The sequence below is a fragment of the Alternaria infectoria genome (assembly GCF_024043175.1).
Source record: "Alternaria infectoria strain BMP 0036 chromosome Unknown scaffold_19, whole genome shotgun sequence".
Taxonomy (NCBI): domain Eukaryota; kingdom Fungi; phylum Ascomycota; class Dothideomycetes; order Pleosporales; family Pleosporaceae; genus Alternaria; species Alternaria infectoria.
Window position 1 is genome coordinate 403,511 of NW_026250708.1, and position 10,163 is coordinate 413,673.

Below are 10,163 nucleotides of genomic sequence, written 5' to 3' on the forward strand. Positions count from 1 at the left end.
CTCAATAAGGGTTGCTGGACTTGTCGGCCCAGAGGTCTTTCCAAAATTGGCGGAACCCATACTGCTTCTCGCGGCGCTCATCTCGCACGCGGACTGGCCCTCCAATGATGTTGTCGAGCACGCTCTTCTGGCCGGAGCTCTGCCAACTATCTGCTTTCTTGGGCGGTTTGCGTGCGCGTTCGAGGATGGCCCCGGCGAGCTGGGGCGCGACGTCGGCGAAGCAGGAGTTCAGCTCGCGCTGCAGATTGTAGTAGGGTCGTTTAGCTAGCTCGGGTGCGAGGAGGTTGTAGCTGCGCGCCTTGTCATTGAGGTCCTTGATGGCGACTTTCCAGTAGCCGCCTTCGATACGCTCCCAATCTGGGTCGCGGAAAGGGTACGGTGCTGGTGCGACTGTTGGTTCGGGAGCTTGAACAGGTACTTCCATGGTTTCCGTGGTTGTTTCTGTTACGGTAGCTGCTGCTGGGTCTTGCGTTACAGCTTCTGGGGAGGCATCAAATGTAACCTTTTTTGCTACGACTTGTTCCGTGACTACTGGCTCCGCGTTGGGCCCTTCATCTGAGTCTACCTTCAGTCCTCCAGACAAGGTAATTTGTGACATGTGCCCGTCATCGTCAACAGTGGTGAGGGTCTCTTGTTGTTTCCTTCTCAGAGGGTTGGCAATCAGCTCTGCCTTTGCGAATGCCTCAGCTGTCTTGATTTGGTCCAGTAGCGATCCGCCCTTGCTGGCTATCACGCGCGCAGCATGCCTCTTCCAGTCCGCCCGTAGTCGAGTTCTGAACTTGTTTGCTGCCGAAGTGAGCTCTTGCTGCTTTTCGATCCACGGCGGTACGATCTCTTGCTTTTGTATAATTTTATTCATAAAGTATTCGGTCGTGTCGATGAAGGGGCTCGATGCGTTGTAGTCTCTTTCGATGTTGGCCTGCTTTCCGCGCGGGATGTTCTTGAACTGGCCACGAGCGATGGCATCTTCGATTCTCTTATTCGCAAGAGATGCGATGCCTTGGATAGAGCCAGGAACGATGGTGCGCGCACCTGGTTCGAAGCGGTCCTTGAGGTCCTGCAACCGCTTCTCTCGATCGAAAGCCTCTATACTTTCGTCTTCGTTGATGGAAGCGTAGACGGTGCTCCTGTCGCGCGCGTTGGCCAATCTCACGCCCCGCCCCTCCTTGCTCCGAGCATGTCCGGTATCAATGGACTGGGGTATAGGAACACCTGGCATCTTGGCTGGTCGCCCGAGTCGCAGCGGCTTATGGGCGTCGTTCAGCATGCGCAGGCTCGCATCGTGGATGGACTCGGTGCCGGTCCAGGCTTCTGTTGTGGCAAGCTCGCGTGTGTGGCGGGAGGCGAAGGCGGGCAGTTCTGCTTCAGACGACTTGAGGTTTGCAGATGCGATTCGCTGTTCGAGCTGTGCCTTGAGGTCTGCACTGAAGCCTGCCTCTTCCACAGCTTTGACAGCGCCATGACCTCCCGATTCCAGCGCGTCTTCACTCATTTCTCGCATGCGTCGCGTGAATGCGCCTTCCTCCTTTTCGACCTTGGCGCCTGATCCATGGCCATTGTTTCCTGCGTCTTCCTGCTCCTGTTTCCCGTCATACTCGTTTTTGCGCTGTGTTGCCGTCTGCCCGTATCGCCTCAGAGGCCGTGTCGCCGTGGCTCGGGATGGAACGAAGACATTAGATCTTCGATTCGTGCGCAAACAGCGTGCGCAGGTATACTGTCTCGGAAACGCAAATGCGGGCATACAGGAGGGTTGGCGAAGGGAGATGGGGTGTTGGAGGAGTGGCGGCGTCGAAATATCAGAAATGGCCATCTCCCACGTCATGACCTCCAGGTTAGCGCGAGTCTTATCGATAGCGACCAGCCGAGGCTCCATCAAAACACCAACACACCTTACAGTCAAACTGCATGCATACACTGTCATGACTTTATAACAGACACCTAATGGTACATTCAGACAGGGGTATATGTTCAAGAGAAGCCAACCATCCATAACTAGCCACCCGCACCACCTTCAGCAACATTCACCAGCAAATCCAGCAAAGTATGTCTCTTTTCCTTCTCACTCTTGATCATACACATAGCAGTAGCTACAAACACCTGATAGATCCTACTTCTCTTCATCCGCAAGATCCTCGTACTTTCCGCCTCTTCTTCTTCCGCCCCTTCCTCACTTCGAAGTAGCATCTCGGGCGCGTTTTCATTGATGAGACGCAAGATAACAGGATCAAAGAACTCCAAAGTACCACTCTTTCTACTCGCAACAGACGACGTGTATACTCCCAAACACACCTCATCTCGCCTCTCTTTCTTCTCTTCGGCCACAGGCAGCCTAGCGACTAACTTCAGATGGTTGAACCGCAACAAAGCACCACAAGTTCGAGTCTCCTTGGTAGTACCTGTTCCTTTCCAAAAGAAGTCGATACCAGCATATTGAAAGTGATAGCATCTCGTGTGGCGTGAGAGAGGGTTCTTCCACCGCAAATACACCACTTCTTCGGCCGTCGCAGGCTCTTTCGACTTGCCATCCGTCATCGTATTCACATCGGGATCTCTTCCTTCGCCCGTCTTACGGGTGTTCTTCACGGAACGAACGTGTTCCTTGCCCGTCTCACCCCACAACCTCCACGTGCGCACTTTGTACCCTTTGAGCTTGTGGTCATCGCATTTCAGCACATTCTTGTCGCCGCCGTTGTGACGCCATGGTACTACGCCGCGTGGGTCGAGTATGCCGAGGGTCGATGGGAGGAGTTGGAGCCTGTACTCTTTCCAGAAACAGCCTTCGTGTACCAGGATAGCTGGTTGCGCGGTGTGTTTATTGCTGCCAGTGTAAAGGACGCGAGGCGGTACGTGGAAGGCGAGGTATGGTCGGTGAAGGAAGAAAGCATTATCGTCTGGTTCTACACTAAGTAGTCCAGCGTCTTGACGCTCTTTCTTCTCCTTGCGTGTAGTCTTCTGTTCTTTGATCGTTGGGCCAGACCGTCGTTCCAGAGTAGGATCGAGGACTGGCGTAATGCTTTTATGACACTTATGCTTCTCGTAGATGTGGAAGATCGACTTGGTCTCGGTGCTAGGTGGTAGCTCGAGGTCGTCTTCCATAGGCAGGCGAGTAACCACAACACCTTCAGCCGGGGTTATAGACGTTGTATTGGTTGCAGTGCCCTGATCATGTCAACATCTGTTCAGCGAGAGGCTGTCGGTATCAGCACACATACCTTCGTATCGTCCGCTCCGCCAAGCCTGATTGTACCAATGTCATCTGACTCTATGACAGTCGCCATAGCTCTTCCTCGCGATGGTCATCTTCCTACATATGGAGCCTGGCCTGTGAATCTGGCTAGCCACTCCCTATATGTGGTGGTTTTGGTGGTGACCAGATGATGCACGACGGTCGCGCCAAGCACTGTTGTGGAGGCTGAGCCGCTCGCATTCCTCGTGTTGATATTGGCTGCTACATCGTCCAATTGAAACCCTGTACCATGTGTATGAGATAGTACGTGATGGCTCGATTGGCCACCGTTTTGCTAAGATGTTGTGTAAGCACATGCAAACTGCTGAGGCAGACTTGAGGTAGAGTTCACACAAACCTTCCAGGCGCAACACCTCTCAATGGCATGCACAGTGCACTAGAACCCTTGCATACGATAATGTGGTACCGTTGTACTTTCCTGGCTATGCAGTATATCATTCCATTTATTTACTGACTCTCAAGCACCCTCTTCGCACCATCACTGATGCGCTTAACCTCCTCGTGTCCCTTCTTGACAACCTCCTCCATCTTTTTCTTCGCCTTCTGAAGGTCATCTGGCAGCACATCGCGATTTAGCTCAAACTTCCTCAGCTTCTTGTTGTGTTCCTGACGCCCTTGTTGTATCAGCTTGTCTGCTCGCTCAGAAGCTTTGACGGCCGACTCGACGGCTGCGCGACGCGACTCTCCTGTCGGTGGTGGGAGCGGGACTTGGATGGTGAGAGGATTGGAGGGTTCGGGTGTGAGGGGTGTGAGCGAGTGTGGAGAGGCGGCGATGGCGCTGGTGACATGCTTGACGTGCTGTGTGGTGTTAGCATTTTTGGTGTTGTCGTAGTAGCGGCTTTACCTACCGTGTCTTCCCCGCAGATGACATTGAACATTCTCCCTCTGGGAACAACCTGTGCGATATCCCCCAGTCTCACCGTCTCTTTGTTTCCTGCCGTGCCCAATTGCACTTTCAAGTTCTCCACGATTTCAGGGTTCGTCTTTCCTCCACTGCGCAATTGGCTGAGGTCATGCGTAAGCTTCTCTAGGGCCTTGAGGATCTGTGCCTCCAAGCCCGAGACATCGTAGGCCTCGTCGGTAGGAGTGAGCGGACCCGGGTTGCTGACGGGAGGTGCGGAGTCGGTTCGCGCATGGGCTTTGTTCGCTTTACCGGCCTTCTTCTGCAATTGCGTGCTTATGGAGAAGCTCCGGATGGCGTGAGACGAGCATTGTGGTGTTGGGCGCAATATAAACCTAAGTGGTGTGAGCGGGGAAGTTTGCGCAAAGCAGCGATTGAAGCTTACAGACTGCGGCTCGGCGCCTCAATTGACCTCGAAGATGTGCATAACGGGCTTCTTGAGCTAAGACGTAGTGCGGCACGTGGTATGGCGGTGCGAGACATGGTTGCTGGTATATGAGGATGATGGCTTGCTGGTACAGCTGTTTACGCGGGCGGAGGCACGGACAATCTTCCGCACGCGACAGGGACGTCATCGCGTTCCCGAACATAATCACTAATCAAGCACCCATCCATGGATGGACTGCACGTAACTTTCGGTTCTGACTTTCGGTCCTGACTTTCATCCCCGCATTGCTGACAGGCAGATTCCTGGTTCACATCATTGCTTATCATCAAAGGCTAACTACAAGAATAGATCACGGCATGTCTCTGGGAGGCATTTCGACAGGCCTGTCACCCGTCAAAGGGTCCCGATACCAGTTCTCCTCCGGGTCATCCAAGCATTCCCCTACTCTCACCAGCTTGTATCCATGCGCCCGTGCGTTGTCAATCATGAACTGTGTGTATCTATGCACGGTACCTTCGTGGGTGTCGTGCGCCAGGCCCAACCAGGCCCGAACCCCGTTACGGTTCTTGCCCTTGATCTTCTCCATAAAATTCTCTTCCGTGTAGGTGTAATTACCTGCCCAGTCTCGTCCATCAAGGTCGGCTGCAGTCTTTCGGCACAGTCAGTTTGGTCCTTCAGGCTACTCTCTGCAAACTCACCACATGGTAGCCGAGCTCTCCCATTTCGGCCTGGCACTCAGGGCCGCAGATATTGAAGGGCGGGCGCATGTAGGTCGGGAAAAAGCCTAGGATGTCGTTGAGGACAATCTCTGCTTTTATCTGTTCGTCTCTGCGTTGGTGCGGAGTCATCTTGTCCAAGTCCTTGTGGCCCCAGGTATGCCCCGCAATCTGGTGTCCTTCCTTGTATATTCTTCTAATAAGCGCAGACCTCTCGTCGAACTTGTGGGCTATCAGCTCCCAGTACAGGTTGATTGTTCTGATATAGAACGTCGCTTTGACGCCGTTGGCCTTCAAGATGTCTAGCAAATCCGCTGTCCACTCCCGGGGACCATCATCGTACGTGAGAGCAAGCGTATTTTCCACTTTGCAATTGAAGATCTTCGTTCCGTAGGGAACATCTCCCAGCTTCGGCCGAGGCGTATCTGATGTATTGAATCCTGGAGGCCATTGGGTGCCATCGCATGCTAACCCATAGTCCCAAAGACACGCATGTTGACCAGCAAAGTTTGGATGTGTCATGCGAATGCCCTGTTCGAAATGATGAGTAAGACGGCAGTTGATGTATCAAGATCTCAACTACTCACGTCTTTCGAGCAGCAACGGCTACACTCAATTTGCTGAACTCCTGGTCCACATCTTCCGTAGTTGATAGTCTCAACGTTGACGAGTGGATTTATCACCGGGCATACATTTCCCAATGGAGTGTAGTAGAATGGATGGTAAGCCCCCAATGCACTATTCATGATGAATTGGATATCTGGATGACTGATGCGGCGCTGTCCAGCTTTTCTACATCCGTTCCGATCATAGCAAGGCCGTAAGCCGGTTGCACAAGCTTCCCTCACGTCTGTTCGCCGCGTGTTTGAGTTTCCATCGGTGGTAGTGCAACAGCTCACCGCTCACATCCGAACCTCAGGGGCCAATGCCCCAAAGCGCCGGTATCGACTAAATAAACGCCCGTTAGGCCCGATCTCCAATTGTGCAGACAAAATTAGCCGGTCTTGACTTGGGTACCGAATGCGAAGACCGGACGATCACTTCCTCGGGCCGATTACGAAAGATGGCGTGTATTACCATTAAGTAGGCGAAAACCGTAATGTACAGAACATGGCCAGCCAAACAACCAATAGAGCCTCTTTGCGAATGCGACTGAAGATGTGTCGGCCTCTGACGCCCGCGTCAGCTATCATCGGTTCCAGACTTCAATCCGCACATCTGCCAAGGTTTCCAGAACTGTGTAATCTAAGCCAGGTTGTTTCGCCGCTACGACGATGGCGTCAAACGATCTCAAGACGTCAGGCTGCCAAGAACCTTCTTCTAATCTTGATACTTCGGGTATCGCCTCCTGGTTCACCAGAGGATCGCAAAACATGAGATCTACCTCTCCCGACTGTCGCATGTAGTTCAGCAACTGCAGGCCAGGTGAATGTGAAAGGTCCGACTGGCCAGGCTTGAAACCGACTCCGACGACAAGAAGCCGGGGGCGGTGTGTCGAACCATGCTTCTTGTGGCACTCGTCTAGCATAGTTGCCAGAAGCTGGCTAGCAATTCGCGACGGCCGCGACATCATCTTCTCGTGCGCTTGTTGGAGGAGCGGCAAATTGCACGTCGACATGAAGTAGATCGGGTTGACCGGGATGCAATGACCCCCGATTCCCAATGAAGGGTACATGGGCAGGTACCCAAAAGGTTTGCTTGCGGCTGTGCGTGCCACTTCGAACGGGTCGATCCCCAGTCCCTGGCAAGCGTCTGACATCTCGTTGGCGTACGCAATGGCTATCGTCCTTTGGCAGTTCTCATACAGCTTTGACATCTCCGCGACTTCGGGTTTGCTGACAGGGATCACAGTATCGAAAACCGTCTCATACAATCGTACAATGGCATCCAGCGAGCCCGGGGCAATGTCGTCGAGCCCCGAGACAACCTTTGGTATTGATTTAGGCGGCGGCTCGATTCGGCCTGGGTCGATCCTCTGGTGGGTGTCAGCCAGTCCTCGTTCTTTCGGTCCAAAAAGTCATCCTACCTCTGGTGACATCCCAGCAAGGATGCCGCGCGATCCGGCCAGCGGCCCAAGCAATGCTCTTGTCATGCCGACAGCAACGGTACTCTCTATGACCACTATCGACTTGTCGGTTGCGTAGCGTTGCAGCATGTCTATTGCGCTGCGAACATGTGAGGAGTCGACTTGGCCGTTCAATCCCAGGGTGGTCGGTACGCAAACGAGAAAGTGTGCCGCGTCTCTCAAATCAGTCTCATCGGTTGAGAATGTGACATTGTCTCTCCGGGAGTGCTTCAAGCGCAGTCTTTCTATTCGAGAAGCCGAGATGTCGTACCCGATAACCTGGTAAGCGGAAGAGAAGACTTCCATGAGATGTTCGCCGACATATCCCACTCCGATGATCGCAACAACGGAATTCTGATCGTACTTCTCCATGGGAATTCCGGGATCCAGTGATAATCCGTGGTTGTACAAATTGTGATGTACGAAATAACAAGCTCAGTAATCGAGAAGTCCCAGAGACGACATGGTTCAGGGACGAGGTATATATTTGAACTCGCTAAATTACTCCTATCTTGATACTCTACTGAACGCACAATCCCACTGAGACATAACCGTATTGCGATGGCAAAATTTCATCCGGTATTGATACACTAGCAGCGAGTCTCGCTACGCGCCAAGTCTTAGCTTCGGTACTACCAAGTATTCCGAAGCGGTCCGTATGTTTGGACTCACCGGTGTACCTCCGAACTAATGCGTGTTCAGCATGAAAAATCGCCACAAAAATGTGTTTTAGGAAAGCCACGCACGCAGGCACAAGATGTTACGCCGCCTGCAGGTACCTCGGTGATCAGCCCTGTCACCGTCCCTGGCGTCCCTGCGTTACACCGCCTGAAACTGCATCGCCTAGCCGGCGTTCTAGAGATTATCCAAACTTCCATGGTGGAGATGCTTAGTTTGACGCTCGTACCCTGACACTTGACCCTGAATTCCAAAAGGTAGATGGCGTTTGTACAAAATACTAGAATAGCATCTTTCGCTCCTGCAGCACTCGCCGTTTACCACATCACGACGCAGGAATTCCAATCTTCCCCATGAAGATGGATGTCCTCAATACAGCGAGCTCGGGCGCTCAGATTGCAGGCAATCTCAAGAAACGATCGCGCTTTTTCTCCTCCAAGGTTCTGAGCAGCGCTATCGAACATTTACCTGATGTGAATACGGATCGTCTCAGGATTGAGAAATATGTAATATGGGCCATCTTAATACCATTCAAGTACGTGGATCAACGCCATCACTCCCCAATGCGCAAGACACGAGTTGCTAATAGATCTACTCAGCCTTTTCATAATGTACATGTTCGCAAACTGGGCAAAGTATTCCTGGGTCCTCTTTCCGAACCTTATTCTTCGAGCCGTTGTGGATATGATCGAAATCACCATGGTCATCCATGCCCTCATCCGAAAGCGATTGAACCCGCCTAAGATCACGATCCCCGCAACACCGGAGAGCTTGGTCTACCTGCTATGCTGCTACAACGAGTCGTATGAGGAGATGATGAATTCGCTGGTTTCGCTGGCTGAGCAGCAGTCGCTGGATGATCACAAGAAGGCTATTGTCGTAGTTTGTGATGGTCGCGTGAGCTGCAAGGGCATGACCAAGACGACTTCCGCCCATCTCAAGGAAGATATTGTTGAGCGTCCGACTAGCACGTTCATGAAGGAGGCGTACACTGCCTGGGACGACGGCCCAATGGACATTGAAATCATCAAGGGTGAATTCCGAGGGCTTCCAATCATCTGCGTTATCAAGAACGAGAACCGCGGCAAACGAGATGGCATCATCCTCATCCGGACGTTCCTGAACAAGTTCAATCAGCGCAAGGCAACCCCCGATTTGAAGATGATCTCGCCCAAGCTCTTTGCCGAGCTCTCAGGCTTCCTCGAGACCCAATCCATCCAGAAAGTGGACTACGCTCTTGGAATAGACGCAGACACTCGATTCGACACCAAATGCGTTCGCAACCTGATGCAGACCGCAAGAGAAGGCGAAGAGATCGTGGGAGTAACCGGCTACATCCGACCAGACCCGATTGCTTTGGGAGGTTGGACAATTTCGTATCTCTATCAGAACGCCGAGTACATGGTTGGCCAGCACCGGCGTCGCCTGCGCCAGAGTCTCACAAGTGGAAAGGTGACGTGCCTGCCTGGCTGCTGTCAACTACTGCGAGTCTGCGAGGAGACAATGGGCGACTTCATCCTGGGGAAATTTGGATACTATCCCAAGGCTTCCGATGGTCTGTTTCGAACCGTCCGTTCCATGATGAGCGAGGACAGAGATCACGTCTGTCTCGTCATTGCACACTACGCCCACGTCCGGACGCGTGTGAACCTCAGTGCGCGGGCGTACACTACGGCACCGACTACGCCTTCGGTCTTTGTCAGTCAACGCCGTAGATGGACGCTGGGGCCGCTCACAAGCGACAGCCTCCTCCTTAGTCGCAAATCGACAGGCTGGATGGAGAGAGCTTCTGCTTTGGCTTCCTTGACGCATTGGGTGCAGAACCCAGCGCTTCTCATCTCGAGATTCTTCCGTACGTACCACTCAGCCTGTGATTCTTGAAACTTGCTAACATCAGGTTAACAGGTGACCTGGACGATCGGACCATATTTTACATCGTAGCTTTCGAGTACTACCGACGCGTCTTCGACTTAATGGTCACCCTCATATCGTGCGATTCGTTCATCGATGTTGTCCAGACGGTCATTGGCTGCGTTGCCTATACCTGGTCCGCAGCCTACGTCAACGTCTGCACGCAGTTCTACACGCTGTGGAGGATGGACGATTTCCGGTGGGGCAAGACGCGCATAGCGGTTGCGGGCAAAGAAGAAAAGACGCACACTGGGTAG

General features: G+C 52.9%; 4 protein-coding genes across 4 annotated transcripts; 1 reads left to right on the forward strand and 3 right to left on the reverse strand.

Annotated features, from left to right (window-relative positions):
• Position 1: 1 nt before the first annotated feature.
• J4E92_008902 (uncharacterized protein) lies at positions 2–1,822 on the reverse strand (the record flags this gene model as incomplete). The annotated part of the gene is made up of 2 exons (XM_051500251.1): positions 2–1,679; positions 1,818–1,822. The coding sequence occupies 2 exons, from the start codon at positions 1,820–1,822 to the stop codon at positions 2–4; spliced, it is 1,683 nt and encodes a 560-aa protein (XP_051349639.1).
• A 170-nt stretch (positions 1,823–1,992) lies between these two features.
• Positions 1,993–3,096, reverse strand: J4E92_008903 (uncharacterized protein; the record flags this gene model as incomplete). Its single annotated transcript, XM_051500252.1, has 1 exon — positions 1,993–3,096. The coding sequence occupies one exon, from the start codon at positions 3,094–3,096 to the stop codon at positions 1,993–1,995; it is 1,104 nt and encodes a 367-aa protein (XP_051349640.1).
• Positions 3,097–3,694: 598 nt separating this feature from the next.
• J4E92_008904 (uncharacterized protein) lies at positions 3,695–7,689 on the reverse strand (the record flags this gene model as incomplete). Its single annotated transcript, XM_051500253.1, has 6 exons — positions 3,695–4,045; positions 4,096–4,410; positions 4,988–5,185; positions 5,235–5,783; positions 6,637–7,227; positions 7,279–7,689. The coding sequence occupies 6 exons, from the start codon at positions 7,687–7,689 to the stop codon at positions 3,695–3,697; spliced, it is 2,415 nt and encodes an 804-aa protein (XP_051349641.1).
• Positions 7,690–8,604: 915 nt separating this feature from the next.
• J4E92_008905 (uncharacterized protein) lies at positions 8,605–10,163 on the forward strand (the record flags this gene model as incomplete). The annotated part of the gene is made up of 2 exons (XM_051500254.1): positions 8,605–9,847; positions 9,901–10,163. 2 exons carry the CDS (start codon positions 8,605–8,607, stop codon positions 10,161–10,163), a joined length of 1,506 nt encoding a protein of 501 aa, XP_051349642.1.